Here is a 27060-nt window from a genome sequence, read left to right on the forward strand (position 1 = left end):
TTAAGATACCATGACAGTGTAAATGGTAATTTACCTACAGAAAAAAACCCAAACCAAAACATCAAGAAACATATTAAGAAGAGGTCAGATTGTGGCAACCTCAATATTGCTGCACTTAAATTAAAACATCCAATGAAAACATGACAGTATAAGGTTCGGGGGGTGGTTGTGCACTATTGTACACAGCTTGCATATCAGTAGTGATGAATCATCTTGAAATTATCATCTTTAACAGACACCTATTTATGGAAATTGACACAAAATCACTGAAAGTGAATAAGATTTCAGAAAATTGCTTGAAATGAAAATTGCACATTTGATATTAGTCCCCTCATTTCCAAGTTCTTATAACTTCCAGTGGGGCTGAAGTAATCTAGTGAGCCCACAAGAAACTGAACTCAATGTCATAGGTGATCTTTTATAGTACTACAAGTATGTGAAAAATGCCACGGGGCTTGTGTTTATTAATTTAATTTAATTTAATTTAATTTGTGTTACTTGATGCATTTACCATACAGTTGTAGTTACTTATACTAAATAGAATAAAAAAACCAACCAACTAAACAAACAACCAAAAAAATATTAATAAAGAGGAAAAAATTGCCTATGTTTGAGCAAAGCTTGAGGCCAATGAACTCTTGGAGGTAGAAGATGGTGGGTTTGATTTTCCAAAACCCGTTAACTACAGTTTAAGTTAGGAAGTACAAAAACTTGATATAATGTTTCCTGAACACCATCGCTTGCAACTCTTGCAAACTCTAGTGGCATTGCATTTAGACAGCCTCACACAGCAACAAACTGCAACATCTAGGCCTAGAAAAACCTGTCAGCCTGGACTGTACTCCATGTGTGGGAGCTTTATTTTGCCATGTGTGGGAGCTTTCTAAGTAAAAATAGTGCAAATACTTTCTCACAATAGAGAGACATTCAGGAAAACAGTCTTTGATAATACATGAATGTTTTCTTTCAAGTACTTCCAGTTTAGAGAAACAAGTAGCACAAATAAATCCAAACAGCTCAAGGACCAGAACATGGCATGGGAAATATCACAGAAAAAGAACAAACATTATAGTAGACGTTACAGTGAACTTGTATCTGGAAACACAGCTGCCAAAAGATCTATTTCTGGCATATTAGTAAAAGCAAAGCACACATTTTTGATAGCTGTAATCCAAGGACAAATTTCCATTTGCACTTCTAACTTATAGTCAAGAAGATGAAGGACTACACTATCATTGCCAAGTTTTTTTTGAAAGCAGCTGTTCAAAACATCTTAGAATAATCTTCTGGCCGTAGCACTACAACCCAGTGCTCCTCTAGCACTTGCTAAGACAAAAACACAAAATCATATTACCCTCACACATTTCAATGGTTATGTAAAAATGATAAACATTGACTCCAAGGCTCCAGAGAAAATCCTATGTCTGGCAAAAATTCCACTACAATTATCACTGTCAATTATGCAGCTGATGTCTGTAAATGAGGCAGTAGTAATAAAATTCTGTTGTGTCATTTCCCATCACTAGCTTCACATTAGGCTGAAGGCAAATGTTTCCCAACTCTTCAGACCGTCTCCTCCAGCTTGAAGAAAGCCAACTCTTCCACCATCACCTCATTTACCATGTGTTCCAGATCCCTGATAGTAGTTGTGAGACTCCATTGGAGATGCTCACAAGACATTCTGGGGGAAACACCAGGTAAAATTTACAACATCAGAAGAATTGATTAAAAATTAATGTCCCTGTCTGATGTGTCAGTCTCAAAGTCCCTGTACAGGTATCATACAAATCCAAAAGCTCCTGAGTAACAGTTTTTTCCTGGGAGCTTACTGTTAGAATACTGCAAGGTCAAAATCAGATGTAAAAATCAATTGATGGGTAACCAAAATAGACATATTGATGGTTGATCCAAAGCCATGTGAAGCCATCAGCAAAGAAAATCTCATTCACAACCTATGACTTTCCCCTGGAAGGAGAGTAAAGACAAAAAAGATTCTAATGATATAGAAGCAGAGAGAAAGGAGGAAGAAATTTTTGAGTTTGTTTCGTTAGTGAAACCAATAGGACTCAAATTTTCTTTTTCTTCCCTTCTGATTCTTTTGTTAAATTGTTCCTATTCCAAAATTTCCTTCAAAGTGCCTTGTGCATTATATTGTTTTCACTTTTGCAGTACTTTGAGGCACAGGAAAAAAAAAAAAGAAAAAAATATATCCTGTAGTTAGGGAACAAAACCAGTATTATTTTAGTATAAGTGTTAAAACACATGGATTTCCAATGGCATATGTATGAATTATACTAAAAACTGCAGAAAGTAATTATACTCAAAACCTATAAGCTACTGTGATTAACATTAAATGTTAACTTCTCATGCTTACATGTTTCTTTTGTTAAAGCAACAGTGCATGTTTAGAAGAAGCAATGCCCATAAAGCATCTCCGAAAGAGGCATGTGAGTTTTGTAAGTATACATTTACATTTAGCAAAACCACATTCCTTGACTTTATTTGTATAGTTTCTGAATAGAGTGGATTAATAGATTGCCTCCTGCTTGCTGCAAGAGTCTACAAAAGAAATTTTTAAAAATATAAAGGGCGTTGTGTCTCCTCTGAACATCCAAAGCATTTTGGGTGAATCAGAGACAGGGAAAACAGAATCAGTTTTTGTGCAGCTCCACATTTTTACCTTACAGGACTGTTCATGATGACATTTAGGTATAATCCAGAGTATATAAAAACTCCATGTAAATCAAACAGGATGACACAGAATCTTATTTAGATATATAGAAGTTCTTTGAAGAAATTAAGCTATTTGTATTATCATTCACAGTGCACTTGCACTGAATATGGGGAATCATTTAATAGGCTTTATTTTTCTGAAAGAAAATGAGAAAGGTTTTTGGCTTGCTGACTTTTCTTGTGTTTTAAAACCGCCCAATTTAATAAAAACAAACAAATGTGTTTGTTTGCAGCAATTAAGGTTAAAAAACTTGTTTCTCCCATGGTACCTATTTCAACTTAAATATTATGAAAATACGTAAAACTCTCTCAACCTATCAAAAATTTAATTAGTAGTACCAGAAGAGGCAGGTGGATCCAAAATTTGTAATTTGTGAGAAAATCAAAGTCATTGACTTGCAAGCTCTTTCATCAGCTAAAGATACATGTAAGTGTAAGTGCATTTAGTGGAGCCACATTTTGTAATACTGTCTTCAAATATCCTTCTGGACAGATAATGCAATTAAGCATTATTGAGTACTTGTATAAAATATTGTCTCATTATGCATGCTATCTTTAAAGACCTAGAAAGTTGTGTTAAATTTCACTGGAGTAGCTTCTACAGCATGAGCATTGTCTTACAGAGTTGACAGTTACAGAGGATTACAGTGGTAAAATCTGTCTGCACAGATGGAGATAAATTATTCATCATTTTATTTATGAATACTACACATTAAAACAATATAGATAGACAGGTGGGTGCATAGGTACAGGTCTTTGTACTAGAAATATCTTTGAGGTTTGAATAGTGAGGCTTCAAAGACAAATACTCTGGTGTCTGCATTTATAGCTATGGTTAGTTAAAAGACAAAATCATACCAAGAAGACTTCACTTCATATCATTATTTCACAAAATCAAAAAAAAATGCAGAAATCTATGTTTTATTTCATCACAGAATAAAAGTAGAAAGTTTACTTTTAGGAGCTGCTCTGCATTTTTATTTCATACCTGAATATATATTTGCTTTTGATTTTTTCCCCTTATTTGGAGAAGAAACCAGTGGGATTTAAGAAACATCCACTCACATCGAAGAACTCAAAATGCAGACAAAATGAACCAAAAAATTAATGATTTGCATAAATTATTTTCATCAGTAGCACAGTATGAGGCACTTGGTTGAATATTTTTTCTGAGTAGAAGAGAGAGAATCTTACAAAGTAATTTGTACATGAAAGCTCAAGAAAAGCCTAACAGATTTTCTTTCTTCAAACAATTTCGTGAGACTTACAGCAGGAAACCACTCTATATATTCTTAGTAACAAGCACAACCTAACATATGACTAACTTCTACTTGCTTATTTTTGTTTTGTTTTTTTTCCTAATACACAATTGCTATGATTATTGGAATATATGCACAATAACAAAGATATACAAGTCAGTGCACTGAAATCCAAAATATGCCATCACTAAACACTTGATGTTTTTATCAACTTCTCAAAATTCTGGTTTCGTTTGTTTTTTTTTTTTCTTCTTAAGCATTATTTGAAAATTGTGTGCAAGGATCCTAAACACCCATCTAAATTCCATTTTGGACAATCCTCATTTAACAGTCAAAAGGAAGTCAGTGGACAAGACTGATTTGTACTGTGACTTTCTCTGCCCCAAGGACAAGTCCCAAAATGCCTTGAATATACCTTTCATTATTAATGGAAATGCCCTAGTCCTGCAGCAGACACCATGAAACTTCCGAGCAAAAATCACTCCCTTCCATTCCTCTTGCTTTATGTGACAAGTTTTTGTATTTCATTCCCTGACCAGAAGTATGCAAGAATTCCTTCCTGGGATTGCTTCCAAGATATCACCTATCACAATACACTGGGAGTTGCAGTGGAGGGGGGGGGCTGTTAATTTTCATTTGGTTTTAAGTGGCTAGTAATAAAGTAAGCATTTAATTAGGATTTGCTAGCCTTAAAGAATGTGCAGTTATAGACATTTTAGTAATAATCTTATAGATAATGGACACTTTTTTTTTTAGATTTTACTTCCTAGATATCTTATCTCCTGTTCCTCCACTATCCTTGAGACCTATGTAGTCCATAGGAACTGGAATATCTGTACTCATCTGCCGTTCTGACATATGGAATACAGTATCATAGAATACTGGGTTGGAAGGAATCATTATGCAGATAACTGATGAGCAAATAGTCAGAAATGGCAGAATATTTTAATTTTCCTTTTTAATCAACAAAAATACTCTATAGTCAAGTCTCTCATGGAAGAACTACAAGACACTTTCTAAAGACAAGTCTGGAACCTAAAATTAATAATTCAGATTGAAAATTAAGCATAATAGATTCAGGAGTGTTGTGGTTGAACCCCAGCCAGCAGCCAAGCCTCACACAGCCACTCACTCACTCCCACCAGTGCAGCCAGGAAGAGAATGGGAAGGGTAAAACATAGAGAACTCCGGGGTTGAGACAAAGACACTAATGGGGAAAGAAAAAGCCCCACAGGCAAGAAAAGCAAGGAATTAACTCACTGCTTCCCATAGCCAGGCAGGTTACTTGGAAGGTGAATCTATGATGTGTAGTGTTCAATCTGAATTATTTCTCACAATTTGTATATTTTATCTAATACTAGCAGTTAGCTCAATTAAAGATATTACCTCCTAATGAGAATGTTCACCAAAAGTCAATAATATTGGTATTTAATAAACTAGAATAGCATCAGGAACACTAGATGAACATCTAGATAGAGTGATTCCATCATAACTTTAAAACCCAAACAGAACCAAAAATCAAAGCAACAAAACCAGATAGTGGTAGCAGCCAAGAGCCCTATCCCATGCAAAGTGGTAAGGAAATTCTTTTATTCTCAGCTTTGTTCAAATATATTGTCACTGATATAGAACTCTAGAAAAATATCACAGTATATTCCTATACAGAATTCCATGGTCATGTGCTTCATTCTCTCCCGTATACTCTTTTTGCTTCCTGTGTTCCAAGCAACATATGGTTTCTAAGTTTAATAGATATAGGTCTTTCAGATATGCAGATATATTCCCTCTATTTCATATTTTGAAAACATTTCTCTTTATGTACCTCTGTATAAATTGTAGAGCTTATATGGGTTCAGCTCTTTTTCATTCACTTTCGAATACTAGAGACATCAGAGGGGAAAAGTTGGAAAAGTCAAGTAGATTACATTTCATGTTGTAGAATGCAACTGCGAGAGCTGCAACTGCCTGAAATGAGGCTGTACCCAGATGGGGGTCGGTCTCTTCTCCCAGGCAGCCAGAGACACAAGAGGACTCAGTCTTAAGCTGTGCTAGGGAAGGTTTAGGCTAGACATTAGGAAAAAATTCTTCATGGAAGGAGTGCTTGGGCATTGGAATGGGCTGCCCAGGGAGATAGTAGAGTCATAGTCCCTGGAGGTGTTTAAGACTGGATATGGTGCTTAGTGCCATGGTCCAGTTGATGAGGTGGTGCTAGGTCATAGGTTGGACTTGATGATCTCAAAGGTCTTTTCCAAACTACTCAATTCTCTGATGCTATGGTTCTGTAAATCATCTGTAGGATGTTTAAGAGTTCTCTGGCCCTACCCATTGTCAGCCTTGGCCACACTAAATTGCTTATGTACAGTCACCAAATTAGATGCATGCAGCTGACTATCACTACAGCTCAGAAATCACTAATCTGTTATCCTTGAAAAGAAGAGGATGAAATATGGCTCTGGGTTTTTATTAAACTTTAAAGCCCCTGTTTGGCCAGATGAAGTGTTTGCTTTTCTAGATTATTCCCCAGTTATCAAAATTTATCATTGCTCAAAAGGAATTAAAACTGTAATTTAGATGAATTTTTGGTGGGTTTTTTTCCCAGCAGTTCAGTAAAAATCTGCCAGTAATAACATCTGCACATAACCCAGAGTAGAAATACATTAATTTCCAATTCCTTTAGCTACCTTGTCTGTTGACAGATCACACATAAATAAGAGTAGCAGTGTGAAAAGCAGTGGAAAGAAAATACTACTGCTTGATAAAACCATTGAATCAAGTCATTCTACAGGTCCAAAAAATGAGGTACCAATAAAGACAGATAAAATGATGGGGAATTTGATATTCTTAAGTTTCAGTCAGGCAACTTTACTGTTCATCTATGACACTTTCTGTCATTTTCAACGGCATAAAGATATGTTCTGATGAAAACTCTGTATATTCAGATAATAACAGAAGACTATAATTTAGAAAAAAAAAGTTGGACGAGATATTATTTTTTTCTTTCCTAATATTTTATATATGAGAACCTATATGCAATCTCCTCATACTGGTATTTACTTTAAAGACCAAAAAATATTCCATATCAAGCTGCTTTCATTTCAAGAATTCAGACAAAAGAAGATACAAGTAGCTTAAAATTTCTTCTATAAATGGTTATTTTCTATGTTTGAATATATCTTGTATTTCAAAATATGGAATTATGTACTTTGTTGATAACCCAATATAATATTTATAATATTTTTTTTCTCCTAATGAATGATTACTAAAATTTGGTAAATACTTAATTCCACTGCTTTCTTCTAAGTTAAATTTTATCATCAAAAACTGCTGGTGATTCCAAGAATTAAGAAACATACAAAGTTGCTAATAATCTCCGTGTATTTGACATCCCTTTGCTGGCAATATGCAAATATGCAAAGTCTTGCAATGGCATCTTTGCTGTCTCTACATTTTTCTCTATGATGTAGTTCAAAGCTTTGCATTTTTTATATAAATAAAAAATATCATTAGGAAGATATGAAATTATGGGCATGGACTACAATTTGCAGTGAACTGCTGCTGACTTCCTCTTTGGCTTGCTTAAGCCAAGGTTCACTGATTCAGAGTTACAGAACAATAAAATTTGGAATTAGCAATGCTAGTGTTGTAATCTCATGATCTACTCACATTTTTTCTGTATTATTAAAAGACAAACAAAACCATTAAAAAAATCAGAATTACTGAAGACATAAAATTACGTTATTAAATTCATGTTTCAGTGGTTGATTCATTTTTATCATACTCACACTAGGAACCTTAAAAGGCAGATCCACTAAATGCTATAGATTTGCTTACTTAAAATTAAAAAAGACAGGGAGCTGTGGAGGTCAGCACTCAACTGAGGCATGCTACTGTCATAATATGCTACTGTCATACTACTACCCACAAAGATGTTACACAGAAGAAAAATAAGGAATGATTGTGCCAGTTGGATATCTCTCCTATAAATTGTATCAACCTGCAAAAACTGAAAACAGTGACAATAAAAGAATGCTGATCTCTCTGAGATTTATAGGAACTGAACTCTTTCATATTTAATACCTTTGACTCATGAAGCTTACTAGTCAGAAAACAGGGTTCATTTGTTACTTGTTTCAAGTTATAAAGTAAATAAGAAATCAACTTTATAAAAATAATTGAAATTAGATAAGACTGCAATTGAAATTTTATAAATAATAAAACACATTTTCTATAATTCTTTTATAAAACATGTAAGATTTGAATATAAAATTTCTGAATTTTAGCTGATAAAAATAATGTACTAACAGAAGCATATTCTAACTAAATGTAATTCAAAAAACCCAGCCAAACAAGTGAGTTGGTGAGATCTTCAAAGTCATCAACAGTTAAAATAAAACAAAAACAGCAAGCACTATTTTGTAGTAGTGGAGCTAAGGCTAATTATTAGATACAATGGTTAGATACTGAATGGGGACCTCTGTTGTTTGTAAAAAGTCACTTGAAAGAGTACTGCTAAGGAAATACTTTTAAAATTATAAATACTAATTTTTATCAGTGAATGAGAACATTTGATTCTAAATTAAAGTTTAAATGGGATGTTTTCCAGCATCATAGCTTCATGGTGGCAATTCTTTTAAAGGTGACTAGTTAATTAGGATAATAACACATAGGAGTATTAAAATTAAATAAATAGAGATGGTACATTTGATTTACAAAAATTATCTTTGACTTCTTTGAGAAAAGTTTAATTTTTCCCTAGTTTTCTGGAAATACCTCTAAGATAAAATACTAGCATTTTTGTTTTGACCCTTGAAAACAACATACAATTTCTGTAATAATCTTTTATCATAGTATTACATTAAAAAATTTTGTATTTAGATTATTTTAGATATTTACTGACTGTATTTCTGTTTGTTTGATTACTTTTTTTTTACTGTTCAATTTGTGATTTATATTCTCCTCACCTCCACAAGCCCTCTCAAGAGCTTCAAAATTATGCAGCTGCTGGGTGGGACAGATGTATGCTATTTCCACTAACATGCTGAGAATAAAAATGATTATTTGTTCATTAACGTTTCATGCCCTATTTTTCAGGATTTACTTTCTCCACACTTTTTGAAGGTTTTGGATCTTGTACAGCTTGTCCCAAGAATCAGGCTTAGTACTTCCTACAAACTTCACAAAACCATTGCCTTCCAATTGGTAAAACAATTGGCTTCATTCTTTACATAAAGCTATATCAAATTGGAGTTTCAAAATTTTTAAATAAAAGAAATTACAGAAATTGTTACTGTATTGCTAAAAAAAGAATGTTAGTCATGCTATATTTTCAAAGTTTATTCTTCTCTGCAACATAGGCTCGGTAAATCCACATAGAACATATCTATGAAATACAAACCGACTCAGCTTTCACCATGTTAAGAACCAAAATCAGTGATTAAAATTTTTAAATTAATTTCCCAGCTGTGAGTATAAAATGTCATATTGTATATTTTTTGTCAGATTAGGCATTCTGAAACTGAGTCCCATAAGAACACAAGCGCAGTTTCTTGGCACCTTGCAGTCTATTCAGTGTCAAGGACACGTGCTCTTTGCAGAAGAGCCACACTGGTCAGTATTGATCTGAATGTCAGCATGAAACAGAAATGCTTTGAAAATGACTACCTCTGTGAGCACCTGCCCTTCATGAGGACACGACTCCCTGCTACACACAAGACTGTTGAGCACTTGTCATAAGCAAGGAATGACTGTGTTATTCTGCACTTCTACAGCTGAGTGACAGAAGTAAACACTGCTGTCTTTATTCCAGCCACATGTAGAAAGGTCAGTTAGGTTTGGTTGTTCAGAAGTCAGTCAGGGACTGAGGTCATGGGCAGCTCATGCCAGTGATTTAATGCAGAAAACTGTAAAATGTTAAACCAAAAGACACTCGGGAGGAATATACACAGTAATTAAATACAAGGTGTAGAATACCAAGCGTGAGGTGGAACAGAGGGAAGCCAAGCCAGGTCTCTCTGCAGGACCTCTCTGCCCTAGAGGAAGTTGACAGCTCCTCTCATTATGTACCCAACCTAATATGTTTGCTTTGTAAACAAATTTGAGACTTCATGCAGTGAGTGGCATGGTGATGTTCTTTGGCTGCATTCCCCAAAACTGCCCTCTAACCCTCTGACAGCCTCTCAGCCACAAAATTAGACAAATTCCCCCTAGACCTTTAGTGTCTCATGAAAAGCTCATTGAGGATAGACTGTCTTTTTTCAACACTGCAAACAGGCAACTCTATGTTGTTGTGGATGTTTCTACCTCTCTATTTGATACAAATTCATGTTCTTGGCAAGGATCTTTGGTTTTCTGAGCATATTCTACTCAGGAAAGGATCTGCTCTCAATATATTTACCCTCATTTCTTTGTCCTACCTTTAAAAATCCTAATGGGCAGCTGGATTTGCCTTATACAGGTTAATGCTAAAGTGAATGGAATAAGAGTCCAAGAACAAAAAATGTAAAAATCCATCTCAGAAATAGAAAATGAGACATTTGTTCTTGATTCTCATGACAGAACCTATCAAAAAGTGTAGTCTACAAAAATGCATCCCAAGGCAGGAAGGGAGTTCCTTCACTTAACTGGAGCTGTCTGCTCCCCATCTTGAAGGGGACAAGTTCTCATATGATTGATTGTGATAGCTCTTCTACTGTTTTTGCTAGAGTTCCTGACAAAGTCTGATTACAAGAATGATTGAGGCTTTCTGGGTTGGTAGAAGGTAAGACTAGCCAGTTGTAACTTGATAAAACTCACAGAAAACACAAACTCATATCATATCTCTGCTTCTTTTCTCTTGTACATCAACGGGGTAAATTTTACAATTCAAGCAATATTCTTGACCTATCCCTCATTACACCAGAAAAAACTTAAATAAAGCCAAACACTGACAGGGGTACCAAGAGAAAACCTGATTAACATTGAGGGTGGCAGGGAAATAACAAACGTCTGCTATTGTAATGGTCTTTTTCATTTTACAATGTCAGTTTGCAGCGAAGAATATTTGCAGAGGTTTTGAAAAGAAATCAAAGAATAATTAAAATTAGGTGTTTTCTAAAAAACTAAATACAATTAGTTCCTTTATATTATCAAAGACGAAATTGTGAGATTACAGTTTGCAAGGACTTACTGGGAACTGGAGTCTGGTAACAGGTTTTCAGTCTTGTAGACAAAGAGAGAACTTTGTGGCTGGAACCTGAAGCTAGCTATGCGTGGAAGCTTGGAAATAAGATGCTTTCTTTTAAAAATAATTATAATTAACAGATGACAAAATACTCTGAAGGACTGGAAAACACTATATCAGGGGTTATGTAGCATTTTTCTGAAAATAATATGCTCTTGTACAGGTGGAGAACTTTCATGGTTTCATTTACACAGGTAATTGTTTATTATTAGAATGGGCATATCTTGTTCCTAAATTTACGAATTTCATAGCTGTTGTTTGAATTTATCAGATTATAGTAATGAAAAAACATTATTGTTTTATATACTTTGAACACACAGGAAACTTTTATCACTCCTGAGAAGTAAAAGTTTCTGAAAGAATATCAACATTTGGAGAAAACCGGATCTGAATAACTCTTTTTAATATTTTCATACCAAACATGTAATCTTTCTTTTCAGACTTCTGAGAAGCAAATTTTTAAAGCATAGATTCTCTTTTGTTCTAAACCAATCATCAATGTCTAAAATGTGACAATGACTTGAGATTCTCCCAGTTTAGTACCATTTAGAATGTGGATAAATGCCAAATATAAATAAAACTCATTAATTCAGGTCTCAAGTCTATGCAGATTTGGAGGGATTTACTGCTACTAACTGTACACAGAAAAATTAACATTTTTAAGAGGTTTATCCAGCCCAGTGGGACTGTAGTGGATTGATTTCAAACACAGCTGCTGAAGCAAGCACACTACCCTTTTTTCTATTACCATATTTCTACCCAGGGGGCAGCATGCTAATTCTAAATATTTATTATGAAAACCTGTATACCAGTTTCTAAGAAACCAAGATTTCTCTTGATAGTTGCCCTCTGCAGAAGAGTTAAAACCCTTATTTTTAGAAACTCTCCTTGTAAATAGTGCTAAATTCTGGAATCCCACACACATTCAATACTAAATATAAGATTTGCTACTTCAAAGGATTTTTTTGTAACAATGAAAAGAGAAGAACTACTAGAATGTCTTTTTGTATAATCAGTCCTTAGATCTAGGTCCTGTACATTAAAATTAGAAATCTTACCTTATCCCTGGGCTGGATGCAATAATTTAGACCTCATGACACTACTAATTTAAGACCCACATTTAATTTTAATTTAAGAAATGACAAGATAGAAAATTCAAAAGTCAACTTTAAAATTTGCTTAAACAACAAAGCCATTGCTTCTTTCAACTGTGGAAATAGATTCTGGTTCTTTGTCTTAGCCATAGATTCCATGGTGTGTTTAGCTAGGTATGATATGGTATTTTCTCTGCATGGGTGCATTTAAATTCTCTAAACCTTTACCTGTGAAACTGCTTTTGGATGAGACAAACATCCACTTTTGAATAATCTTCAAATTCTTTTCTGATTACATATCTCCTTTTCAAACATCCTTTTAAACCTGTGAACAGTCTGTCTCCAGTGTTCTAATTTGGTCTGATATTGTTTTGTGTACACCTCTTTAACACACTTCAAAAAAGGCTTGTTCATTGTAATATTGTACTGAGAACTAGGTAAGAGGGGCTCACATGAAGGGCTCGAGCACCTTCTTCATTTGCTATTACTGCTGAGGTTGTGCGGACAAGCATTTTTTATATCAGTTGATTCTTGTCATCAGCTTTCAATTTTTAAGTCTATCATTAAGGTAAATCATAATATAAACTTATAATTGACTTGAAATGAAATTCACTCCATATGAATATTAGAATCCATAAAGCCCTTATTTGGGAGCCAGTCTTTTCACTTCATAAATGGGTTGCACATGAGCTACAAATAAAGTTATTTTCCTTCCTTTTTGTTTCTGGTATAATTTTATAAGACCCTCTTTAAATAATCATCATGGCTCCACCAAAGTATATGCAGCTGGCAGATGAGCTGAAAGCGTTGAACCCAATTATATGAGAAATGAGGACCACAAAAGGTATTGGCAAAACCTTGCACAAATCTTGTCTATAGTTAATAGTTACCATGGCATAGCAACTCTATGATTAAAGTACGCATAAGATCCCAGATTTTAAAGAGAAACTCTATTTGTTTTAATAATGAGACATTCCTTTATTTTCCTATATATTGCACACAACTCATCTCAACATATGTAGTGGCAGTTCTACTGACCTTAGCTTCTTTAAATGCACAACAGTAATTCAGTCTCACTGTTAGAAATAAGAGCACTTGATGGCATAATTAAAAAGCTATGTCAACTTTTATATAAAATTGGGTCAAACTAAAGATGGCATTCTTTAGTCTTGAGTGCTTAACTTTTTAAAAATCACTGAACTCTTATGAACACGGAAAAATGACAAATGACAGTCCAATAAATCTGCATATATGCTCTGCTAGAATATATCCTACTTCTGTTCTTGCATGCATTTTAAACTACATTACTCTCACTTCAATCAGCTAAAATAAGACAAGGCTTGAGTGGAAGAAAGCTCAGAAGAATCCTAGGAAGAATAAAGCTTCTGATGTGATGAACAAGTTGATTATTGCGATGATGCAACTAAATACACAGTTTAGTTACTTGAAGTTATTTGAATTAATTTACATGCTACTTCCTAAGTGTTTTTTTCAGGGATTTGATCCTGTTCCTAATTTGAAGGTAAAGGTGCAAAAATGGGTATGTTCTAAAACAAATGTGTCTTTTTCCTTGATATAGAACAATACCAGAAATAGAGCCTTTATTTCAATATCATACTTACAAAAGCTCTGAATACAAAACAAAACCATATGATCCGTCTCCTCCAAATGCAGACAATCATGTATCTCTAAATGAGATTTTGCATAAATTTAAAATTAAATAATCCACTGTACTACTCAGTCTTCACAAAATATTTTACTGTAGTGTTTCTGATCAAAATATTTTAGTATTAGGGTCACATCATTCCAAAATTGAATTTTTCTAATATGAGTTCTGGTGAGGAAAACTTGCATTTTTTTTCTGTCTCTTCTCCTTGCGTCATTAAAAGTGGGATGAAATAATTTGCCAATCTTATCAGAACATGGAATAGTTTTTCAGTTAATATGCTCATCAGCATCCACTGTTTAAAAAGGAACCATTAGTACCTCCATTTTTGTTTAGATGGTTTAGATCTGAAATTCTCACTCTTCATTTTGGTGCTGTCACAAGCTTGGCTAAACTAGCAAAATCCTTGTGTTTTCTTTTTATTCAGGTCAAATTGCCTTCCTCACTGATTGTCTTTTCCCCGGCCTGTCTGGGAGTCTTGATAAACAGAAACAATATCTCAGTCACCACTAGACACCATATCTAAACATTCTGTGCTGCAACTACTTCTTTAAAAAAATCAGAGATACATAACAACACAGTATTTTCTAAGTGCAGACCTATGCAGAAAATCCATTAAGTCAAATCACTAGCCTACTGTGCAGGCATTTGAAAAAGAGTAGCCATCAATAAACATGTTATTTAAATTCAATTTAACATTCTTTTAGAGTCAAAGAAATAATCGATGTATTCTGTGTGCTAACTAAACAGAAGTACCAGAGGCCAAGGTATTTATTAACTCTGAGCACAGTTCATTGGCAGGATTACTCTGAGCTGCTAGAGGTCCCAGCACTGGTCTCAGCAGAGAAAACACGCAACAAAGTAATGGGTAGTTAGCCTAACAAACTTGCAGTGAGTGGAAATCCAGGAAGAGTTTTCTGGAAAAGTATGTCTACTTTGGTATATATTGCTGGAAAGAAAACAACACAACCTACCAAATGTTTTTGTTGCCATGTACCATGTTTTAGAAGCTTTCAGTACATCCAGGAAGAGAATAAAACAGAGCTATATTCATACTTGATTTTTACATCGTAAAAATCTACTCTTCTCTTAAAATGTGATGAATAATTGCTGAGGTAATTATATATGCTGGAAAGTAAGAACACATTCAACTATGCTAATACCTACTGAATAATTTTTCATATACTTGGGTGTTTGAAAGCATATGTCAAAAAAGCCATTATGTATTAAAACCTTCTATATCTTTTAGAAAATGCCAATAGTAAATATAAAAATTCTAATATATGTGAAATATAAGGTAGAAAATTACAGTGCTTTAAAAGAGGAGTTTGGTAAATTACCATTCATCATCCTCTCTGATCCTAATGGGAAAAGATGCCACTACCCATGTCAGGGTAAATTTACACCATAATTGATTTCCTTTCTGATATTATTGCTAAACTAGGTACCAGTGTCAAAACTAGAATTTGGTATAAGGTCCAGGGAATATCTTTTTGTTTTCCAGACTGATCTACTAGTACCAATATTGAACTTGGTAAATTGTAATTTGACTAGATGAACTGAACTGTATTACTTCTACAAGTTTGAGACTACATATTTATATGGAGACACATATTAACAGCAAAATTTTCTCTATTGAGCTTTTTCCTTCTCATGTGGTAACACAGACCTCAAAAGAAATATAGATTGGAAAGCTCCAGTTTAAATTCCAGTTGGTTTTGCTCGTGTGTTTGTTGGGTTGTGGTTTTCTGTTTTGTTTTTTTTTTTTGGAGGGGGGTTGCTGGTTTGTTTTGAGTTTTGTTTTGGTTTTTTTGTTTTTTTTTCAGTGAGTAGGTGTGTTTTTTTCAGAACTACTGTGATTATTGCATGCAAACCTAGAATTCCCAGCAGGGCTCTATGGCAAAAGGGGAGGGAGGGGAAGAATTTAAAGTAACATTCCAGAAGTCAAAATATTTGTATGTTTTGTTTTACTCTTCAGGTTGAGTGCATTAGATAGATACTGTGTAAAACCAAGAAATTTAGCAATTCTTAAATATCTCTAAGTTTCTCATCTGATTATAATGGTATGAACTATTTCACCATTGAAACATATTTTCCTGAATCCAGTGTCAAGAATTTTGTGAGTTAATGAAGCTAATGGTATAGATATTCTAGAATAATGCAACACACCAAGTAGAAGGATATTTTAGGATCATGCTGAAACCCCAGGGTTATAAAATCTATTTAGAAAGATAGTAAAGCAGTGGTATTTTAAGCAATCTGAGCTCTCTTTTAATGTATTTAAACCAGGCTCATATACTTAATTTAAAATGTCTAATTCTTTTTTACGTTCTTTTAAATGTAGTAGAAAATTATACTGTGGGTTACAGTGCTTCCTTAAGAGAGTTCTCTCACTCTTATGTTCCTGTCAGTTTGTGATGTGCTATGAATGAAGCCTTTGTGCCTCTTCAGCACAGTAGGCTGTAAATTAATAGGTGCAAAGAAAGCAATAGTGTTCTGTGAATTAAGTGTCAATTTAGTGCCTCTGTACTTCTCACTTCATACACGACTCACATGCTGGTGTTAACAGCTAAGTGGTCTCTGTGTCCTTACAGCTAACACAGGCAAGAAATTATGGGTTCAGTCACTAGTATTAGCATGAAGTATACTTACCCTCCTATCTATTTTAAGGTCAAAATCCTTGCAAAACCTTCACCATACTTTTATGCATATAGATACTAATATGTATTTTTCTATATATTATTTAGCATGAAAAAAATGACAAGAAATAAGTGATGCATTTCAGATATACTTTCTTCAAATACAAGCCTAAGAAGTTTTGCAAGATTTCTATGAGGTATTATCATAAACTAAACATACTTATTGAGATTTGTCTTTGTAGCAGGACTCTATACAATCTTATTTTTTAAAAAATCAGATTAACCTCAAGATAATATATATATATATACACACACAATATATAATAGGATGGAAAACTGCGGTCCTTATTCCTTCCAACACTTCATTTCTTCCAGTGCAATGCCAGCATCTCAGAGATTACATACAAATTTGGATGCTACATTTCAGCTTATTTTTGAAACCACTACTTGCACTCTTTTTTCTTCTCTTCATTATGACCATTTCAACAATTAGTATCTGCAGGTTCATCACTGCAAATAGAAGACTTAATCTCTTTATATACTTATTTATACTCACTTATATACTACATTATTATTATACACGTAAATAACAAAAAACCCCACAACAACCAGACACATTCCTCTGTATCAAAATATTGTAAAAAAATGTCACTAGGAAGCTGAAAGCAACAGGAAGATAATGCCCAGGATGGTGGAAATAAATGCAACACTGTCTTAAGATACCAATTTCTCTTCAGCTTTGCTTTCTTAACCATAGTCAGGTTTCATCTTCTCTCCTACATAAATTTTAGGGAGGGTGAACTGTTCAGTACCCATCTCATCGATGCAATTTTTTTTTTTGAATTTACATAGACTCCAAAGATACTGAGCAGTGTTCACTGTGTATCCCCAAGCCTGCTAACAATTTACTTATAACTGTGGATAATTCATTTTTTCAAGTAGGCATTTGAATGCCTGAAGAAAATCCATTTTAGAACATGATGATTTTGATAAATATAGCCAAGTACAAGATATGTCACTGATGATATCAGCTTATTAATCCTTATTATAGGAAAGCAGTAGGAGTGAAGAAGCTGTTTATCTGCTTATGTATGGGTTTAGCAACTGCTTTTAAAATAAAACAAGAACTGGCTATAGACACTGAATTAAAACTTGCTATTTCCCACTCAGGGAATTTTAAACGACTCTGGAGAGCAATAGTTTTAGAACTAGAGTACACCAATTGCCTGTATGACATGTTTAGTATACATAGCTGATGTTTTCTGCAAAACACTCTGCCAATTTTCTGTATAAATTCCCTAATACGTGAGTGGGGATACTCCTGTCTGAGACTGTGCTTAACAGCTCTGAGACCAGTGAGACGTTGTCTCCAAGATCACACAACTGCACAGTAATTCAAGTTCAGTGCTGTGTTTGCAAATATTTTGATTATGACTAAAGCACATGGTTGACTTTTAAAAAAAATGCTTGGGGATATATGTTTTTCAACCCTTTATCTACCAGAAACCAGGATCAACAATGATTTGTCCATTCTTTTTTGGTATAGATTTTAATAGATTTTAAGCTTAAAACATTTAACACAGCAGGAAATGCTGAGTGAGAATGCAGAAATAGGACACATTTTTGGGAGGGAAGGGAACAGTGGGAGCATAGGTATTACAAACAAAAAAGCAGCTAGGAGAAATGCAGAGAAACAAGCATCAGTACCAAAGGCAGCAACTGACAGGGCTTAGAAGATGGGAAAAAGATGAATTCCATCAAGCCTTTTAAAGGGACAAGGTGTTTGCCATATTACTTATTTTGGGGATTTTTCCGTTATTTATTCAGTTTTCAATATGAAAATCCCTTCTGATGATACCTGCTGTAGTAAGACCTAGAAAGAATATGTATGGAAGAAATCTGTTAGTAAAATATATTTAATTAACAGCAATTTCATTCTAATCAGGTAAATAAACAAATTATGAATTTAAAAGTCTGCAATGTTCTGTCTGGATCACTATATATTTTGATAATTTTTTTCTTAAAAAGCTCTTCATACTGGCACACAATCTACATTAGCCATTCACCTTAAAATTTCTTTGTCCCTCCAATGTATCTTGGGGGTTTTGGAACTGAATAGTGGTGTATGGTAAATCAGTTTTCAACATTTTTGTGTTGCTATATATATTCAATAGGTTGGGTTCAAGTGCTAGATAACTTTATTGCTAATTTTCACATGTCATAGATTATGTAATTTTACATGGTAAGTGGAAACTTTGCAACATGAAAGCCAATAGAAAGAATTTGAGGGTAACTGTGTCACTTGTTTTCCTGAAAAAAAAACGGTTCATGGCAAGTCAGATGGAAAAGTTATCCAATAGAGAAGCTTAAACTATTGGTTTCCTAACCAAAACATCTAATAGGGGAGATCCACTTAAAAACTAGAGAAAGGTAAGAGCTCCCAAAAACTAGCAGGCAGCAAGAGAACCCTTTACCAGTAACTTCAAGACAAGCATATAACTTTGCAGAATTTCCCTGGTGACGAAAAAAAGGCATGATGGTCATGATGTCTCTAAAGAGGCTAAAAAAGTAAGCAATGATACATAAATTAATAAAAAATGAATAGTTTCATCAGATTAAAAATCTGGACTCTAACTGCCTTCCCGTTGTTGCATGGCCATGGCGTACCTTTTCTCACCTGATAGAGAAGGAAACAAAAAATATTGCCTTATATCAGCACAGGTATGTCCCAAGCCATTTTCTGGTGTAGAACTATTTTATTGAAGGTGATCCACAAGCGATACATCTTTTAACAGCAGACCAATAGATGGTGCTCGTCAGCTGTCTAATTTTGTAATTCTGAGCTAAACACTCGGCTCAGATGTCTGGCTCTACTGCCATATGTGTCTATCAAAAAGGTGATCTAGACCACTCCATTACCTCATGCATCACTTTGCTATAGGCCTTTCACAAGGAGGGTGGTAATTAAGATAACAACAGATCTATAAAGAGGACAGAAAGCATACAAATTTAAATCCTACTATTTTTAAATGTATCTGAGTGTTTGGACTGGCGTATTTAGCTAAGAAACACAAAATAGTATCCAGCAGTTATAGGAGTTATTCATTAGCACAGAAACAAGAAGTGAATTTCAGATTACATCAGGTACTTATGTCAAATTGTATGCCAAGATTATAGCAGTTCATTAGCGCTGCTTCCAAATCACTCTCATATCCACATAAATTTTTATGGCTTTTCACTATGATTTTGAAATGATTTATAAGGAAGTCAGAATAACCTTAAAGGTAATTTTAAATAGTATTAGGAAATTAATTTAGACTAAAAAGTATGAAGTGTTCATTCTCCTGCATTGGCAAATACTGACAAAAATGTGAAGGATATTAATTTTGAGTTTAAATTGAAGCACAGTAAGAAAAAATCAATATTGTAATGTCAAAGACAAAAAAAGTTTTTTGAACAAAATTTGTTCAAAATTAGGATTCCTCATTAAAAAAGTAATAATTTCAGAATTATTCTTAGTGTCATAATCACCTTTCATGTACAGTATAACAGTCTTTGATGATTTTGTAAAAATTATGGCACAGCCACACTTACATGAAGAAGCCTGAGCCTGGCCTTCCTATGCCCATGTGAATTGCCCAGCTTTACCTAACCTACACATAATAATAAAGAAACCCAAAATTCCATCTCGAGAAAGAGTCTTGGTAATGATTAAGATATTTTCAATAGGAGGCTTTCCCTAAGTAATAGATTTCTTTTTCAAAGCTGTGTTAAGCTAAAGTCTGGATTTCTAAGATACTTGAGATACTTCTTAATATTATCTTTAGATCCAACTTTGATTTAATTTTAAGTACCATATAACTTATGCAGATGTATAAAGGGACATGTTTAGAAGTATTTTAAAAGTTATATTCAATGTTCAGATTATTTTTTTATATTCTAATAATTAGCAACACAGGAGCCCTTCAGACTAAAAAGATCAACAATTTGGTGGACTTGGAGATAGGCTCCACACATAGCAGAGGCAGTCTTTCTGTTATGCTATCAAAAACACTAGTACTGTTTGGAGCATAGCAAGCAATAGCTTACCAACTCAAAATAAACTTATTTCACACCTAAAACTCCTTATGCAATATCAAACTAAGAAAATTATTCAAATTCAAAAAGATTTGTTTCACCTATAGTCTAACTGATAATATTTATACTTCTTTTACAGATTAAAAAGGCTTTTCTATGTCCTTCACATTCATTTTGCACTGATGCTCCTCTTTTAAAGCCTGTTGACACTTCTATTGATTCAAAGCAGAATTAAAAATGTGGTCACCTATATTCATTCAAGATCCAGAGCTATATAACTGCTCTCTAATTAAAAAAAAAGCAACAAAAAACAAAGCAAACCAAAAAAATCCCCAAACAAATGAACCTTGAATAGCTTTAGACATTCTAACTGTATCATGCACATAAAAGAAATATGTCTTAACTCTTTTATAAACTAATTCCATTAGGATGGGCCATATGAATGATTTTAAAAATAAAAAAAGGTAAACAAATCTCTTCTTCCTTATTAATGCACTGGAAAAGAAACAAATGATCAGCTATATAAAATGGAAATTAACTGAACATCTTATAGAAGTTTTAGAAGCGTGTGGCATAATACTAACATAAAAGTATTAGTATTATATAGGAGTAAAATGTATAATCTATATAATTACTATAACATATATATGTTATTATGCATATTTTATAAATACATCAAATTACTGTCCTTCAGCATTTAGATTCCACTTGATCTTGCATTTCCATTGCTGTACTTAAAAAACTACGTCCATCCTGTTACTGCAATCATGCTGGAACTGCTTCTAACCTTGCTGGTATGTTTGGAGAGGGTAATCCAGACATATTGCATCATACACCAAAACACTAAAGAATAATCAGTCTGAAATTACTTTCTTAATTCTTGCTCTCTTTCTAGCTTTTACAGTGCTCATATATGTGTCTCTTTTCACTTATTCCACAGCAAATATTCCTTTAACAGAAAAAATAATCCTAATTACCAGACCGTGCTAATGGAATATGTGATTCCTAATACAGAATTAATGTCTAAAACTGTTGACATGATTCCAGATACAATAAAAGGGAGCAATTAAAAAAAGTCACATTTTTAGATGATAACACACCTAGACCATTAGTTTTAAGCATGGACCATCTTCCCATTTAAACACACAGCTGATTTTAGCATATTACAGAATGAACTACATTTAGCATGGCTCTAATGTCGCTATGGTAACTCTTCTGGCTTAAATATAGATGAATGTGTAGCTTCATTGCAAGTTTTCCTATAATCCTTTAAACATTTCTTATGAAACTCCCCATAGATTCTCCAGACTTTCATCGGTGATCCTGTACTAATCCTGCACTGGTATCACTGATACCACTACTGCTCATGGTATCTTCATCTGTGACATGAAGACTGGGAATAAGTGTGCTGATGACACCAAAATGTGTGGTGACATTGACACACCTGAAGAATAGGATGCCATCCAGAGGTACCAGGACAAGCTTGAAAAGAAGTGGGTCCATGGAAAACCCATGAGGGTCAAAAATGCCAAGTGTAAGGTCCTGTACCTGGGTCTGAACAAACCCTCGTATCAGTCCAGGCTGGGGGATGAACAGAGTGAGAGCAGCTCTGCCAAGAAGAATTTGGGAGTGCTGGGGAATGAGAGGCTGAACATGTGTGGCCCTGAAAGCCAAATGTCTCCTGGACTACATTAAAAACACCATAGCCAGCAGGGCAAAGGAAGGGATTCTGCCCCTCTGCTCTGCTCTGGTGACACCACACCTGGAGTGCTGCATCCAGCTCTGTGTCTCAGCACAGGGAAGACATGGACCTGTTCGACCAAGTACAAATTAGGGCTACAAAAATGAATGAAATCTTGAGCATTTCTCATATAGGAAAAGGCTGAGAGAGTTGTGGTTGTTCAGCCTGGAAAGACAAGGCTTGGTGGAGATCTCATTTCAGCCTTTCAGTACTTAAAAGAGGTTTATAAGAAAGAGAGGAACAGATTTTTTAAGAAGAATCTGATCTGATAGGACAAGGAGTAATGATTTTAAAGAGGGTAGATTTAGACTACATATAAAGAAGACATTTTTTGACAGTGAGGGTAGAGAAACACTGGAAAAGGTTGCACTGAGAGGTGCTAGATATCTACACCCAGAAGCATTCAAGGTCAGGACTGAGCAACCTGATCCAGTTAAAGATGTCCTTGATCACAGTAGAGGGGTATTACTAGATGGTCTTTTAAGTTCCCTTACAACTCAAATTATATTATGATTCCATGACCTTAGGAACACACAATGAATCCAGGTTTTAGTGATCAGTGCTAAATAATGATCTCCAGCATATCACAGAAAACAAGAAAAATGTTGAGATTGTATTCTAGGAGAAATAAAATTCTTATTATAAATCTGTTCCAATGTAAAACAGACCAATATTGCATGAGATCAATGCAGAATGATTCCAATGTCTTTTGCTCATATTCTACTTTATCTATTACCAGAAATCAAAAGCACAATATGTTATAAAGTGTCTAATAAAGTATCTTAAACAAAATCAAATGGACATACTTTTATATTTTGTAGCAAAATTGCATTAGATCTTCCCCTTCAAGATTTCCGTTTCTGATCCTTAGAACCCCTAAGAAGAAAACTTTGCATTGATGATTGTTGTGCATGTTTGTGCATGAGTGAGAGGCAAGGGGGTATTCACACATTGTTCTTCAGGCATGAGCACTTTATTTGATACCAAACTGCTTCATTGACTGCCATTACACTTTTGTGCATGTGGAAATGTTAGAGAATAATCTTGTGATGATGTCTTTTCCTCGTCTTAAAAAACTGAGCACCAGACATGCCTAAGGGATAAGGGGTTTTTACCTTGGTATTTAATAAGGATCATTATGGTGCATCATTTTGCCAAGGTGGAATGTGCTGCAATGCACACACATGATAGATTGCATATACAATTTATAGACTTTACAAATTAGAACATCTAGCAAGGATGAGCCAATGGGAGGCCTGGGTGAATGGCGTGATATTCTTCCATCTGAGGAATTCTGTTGCTCTACAATACAAAATAACTCACACGTTCACACTTGATGCAAAAGAAGGAAAAGAGGAAGTTTTATTTCTGACCTCGCAATATATAGAATTCCAAAAGTGACAGTGGATTGGAAGATGAAATTACTACCTCTCCAACCACACTGGTCAAACCAACAGTGTGGCGTTCCGTTCTTTTCCCCTGGCCCCCGGGCAGCTCCAGTGCCTGGAGCGGCACCATCTCTCTCCGGGATCCGGGTTTCGCCGTTTTTCCTGGACACAGCTCCCTTCTGCGGTCTGGGCGGGGCTGGCCACTGCTTCTGCTGCCGCAAGCGAGCGAGGGACTTTGACAAAGAAGCGAAGGAAATGTCCAATTCACCCACGAGGGAGGCTGAAAGTCTTTTAATGGCTGCAGGGAGATGCAACAGAGAGGTTGCGACCTGCCTCCAGTGCCTGTGTGGGGGAATGTGGCCCCGAGTTTCGGGAGGCGTGGGATTTTATCGGGGGTGGGGCAAGGAGAGCAGAAGCCCTCCTGCCCAAAGGGGACAGGCGCCGTGGCGATGACGAGGACCACGGTGACCAACGGGGATGTGACAGGGGCGGACCCGGGCCCCGGAGCAAACGGGTTGCGGGATCGGGATGACAGACACCGAAGTCTCCGGATGGGACGGGGAGTGGTTACAGGAGTGACGGGCTGAAGCTCCAACAGTAAGAGACCCGGAGAGAACTGCCGCTGTGGGGGGGAATTTGGGGGGTGCACAGGGGTACACAGAGCTCGGCTAGCTAACACAGATTAGAACCCCTAATCTACACCCAAATCTGGGATGCTACACAACAGTCCATCAATTCTCTCCTCCCACAAAGAAGAGTGCAAAACAATCATTATTTACATGACAGTGCATGAGAAACTCCAATATAAATATGTAAATATCAGAAGGCATAGAAAACTTTTTAAATAACTTTAACACTTTTAAAAGAACAGGACGACAGAATTCCCCCCTGGATGGGCCAAAACTCAGGATATGTTTACAGGATATGTTCTAGAGAGGACCTTGGTTTTCCAAGATAGTGTGGGGTTTTCTGGCCTCCTACTACAAGGCCTTTAGGGTGTTTGGTCTCTTGGCCTAACAAAATACTCAGGTTTTGCTAAGTTATCAGACTTAAGGAATTACAAGTATGCATGCTAAGAATACTGAGGATACCTAAAATTTATATAAAAAGTATATAAAAGAAAAGGCTAAAAATCATCTTGGCATCAGTGACATAGATCTACATGTGTCTTTAAACCAAGGTTTTTACATAGCTGTCAAGAATAGTTGCCACACATTTTTATTGACAGATTTTCAGAAGATCTGATGCTAGCTAAAACTTCACAATTATAAATATATATTGCACTGTCTAGCCTGTTATGACATCAAAATAATAGTGAGATTGCTTCCTATCTCTAGAAAGGCATTCTAAAGATAATAACCATCAGTCATCTGTGAGAAGATCTACATTTTTCTAGGCTAAATTTTATAGCAATGGTGCATGTCAAGCACAAGACATTCTCAGAGATGAAAAGGATGAAAAGCCTGCATATGTAGGCTGCAAAGAAATTATAATACAAACTGTTCCACAGCTTAATCCATTCCCACAGGCAGAACTATCATCTTTTACTTAGTACAGAGAACATAGATTTGGTATTACAATTACTAATCCCTAATATTGCTAAGCAAACAGTTTTAACATCAGCTAACATAAGATAGTAATGCTTGCATACATGCATACACATAGTGAGACTGAATTACAGCCTGTTTAGAATAAGATGCCATCTATTAGGTGTCTATATATTCCTGTTTTACTCAGGCTGACTTTTGTTCACTACTTTCATTGCTGAAGTACAATACCATAATAAGTCATTCAACACACAACATCAAAAAATATTCTTATACCAAGTTCAAATATGCAACATGAATTAAATTCTCACTGATAAGATACTGTACAAATATAACTCTGGCAGATGAAGGAAAATAAGAGGAAGGACAAAGATGTGGAATGAAACAGAAGGAAACTATTTTTATTTTCAATTCTGAAAGATGAAAGGGACCAGAAAAGAAGCATAAAAAATGGTCATTGCTAATAGGTAGAAAATATCTTAAATATCTTCTGGCATCTTTTCAGTTAGGTACCAAAAAAAAAAAAAAAAGGAAATGAGATCTTTAAAAGATCTTCAACTTACCATATTGATGGTGCTTCTGTTCCACTGATCTCTAGGAAGTCATATCCTTCCTCTAACTGGAAGTCAGTAAAGACCAAAGCAATGGTGTCTCCTGGTTCAGCCAATATGGTCCAGGTGCAATCAGCATTATTTTCATACTCAGAAGGGAAGTGTGGACTTGAAATAGTTCCACTTGTCCCACGCAGTGTCCCTCCACAAGCTCCTTCAGCTGACAAACAGAATATCAATTACTAATGAAGCTGCACTTCAAAAAAGTGAAGCACCATCCTTCTGCTATAAACCCAGACCTTCTCTACTCACTGAGGACCCATAAATATGCACACACAGAAACAAAATATTGTCCAGGTGAATGAAATGGAATATTGTCTGGCCTTTAAGCAGCAGAGGTTTTTGGTTTGGATTTTCTGACTTTTTTTCCTTGTTTGTATCACTTCAGCACCAGGCCAAACAAGAATGAATGTTAACAGGGACACCTATTATGAGCTGATTTGGAGAACCTAGCCCTGCAAATGCGTGCACAGAAGAAGCATAATAAAGAACTGGACGCAAAATCACAGAAACACAGTTAGACTCTTTGTGATACAAATTTTAAAATATTGAACAATTATTTTCTTTCATTTATTTCTTATAACAAAAAAAAAAAGCAGAAAAACAATTCCTGTATTTTTCACTGTCCTAAACTAGGAAGCATTAATAACATCATACTATCCTTTCTCTTTTTGTTTTTTTGGTTCTGAATCAGGATGTTTACAGATTACAAATGAATTCAGAAGGTTTTGTTGCCAGATGGACCTTCCAAGGTTCAAGCATCATCAGTTAATAATGTATATTTTTACTGATTATTAACATTTTTTTAAATGAAAACCACAGGAATTTTCTCCTAAATCTTGAATGTTATTTAATATTTTGACAAAGGATTTAGCAAATGTCTTGTATTTTTCTTGCCAACCCAAGAAAATATGTCACCATGCAATTCATTAACGTGAGAAATTAAAAATTCATCAGGTGGTTTTTGCTTTTTGATAATGTGGCAATGAAAGCCAAAGAAATAGTAATTAAAAATATTTCTGCAAAGGAGAAGGATCAGAAGAGAAGCATTTTATTTTTATCTCTTTTATCATCTTTACTTACTGC

The 27060-nt window shown here is 34.9% G+C and overlaps 1 protein-coding gene across 1 annotated transcript in view; it reads right to left on the minus strand.

Moving 5' to 3' along the window:
- The window catches only part of CSMD1 (CUB and Sushi multiple domains 1), a 1092711-nt gene that overhangs the window by 499831 nt on the left and 565820 nt on the right, over nucleotides 1–27060 (minus strand). The window contains exon 5 of the mRNA XM_068183622.1: nucleotides 25927–26134. Within this exon, the coding sequence (XP_068039723.1) occupies nucleotides 25927–26134 (208 nt within the window). The remainder of the gene's footprint in view (nucleotides 1–25926; nucleotides 26135–27060) is intronic.

The sequence above is a fragment of the Anomalospiza imberbis genome, chromosome 3, assembly GCF_031753505.1.
Source record: "Anomalospiza imberbis isolate Cuckoo-Finch-1a 21T00152 chromosome 3, ASM3175350v1, whole genome shotgun sequence".
In the NCBI taxonomy this organism is placed as follows: Eukaryota; Metazoa; Chordata; class Aves; order Passeriformes; family Viduidae; genus Anomalospiza; species Anomalospiza imberbis.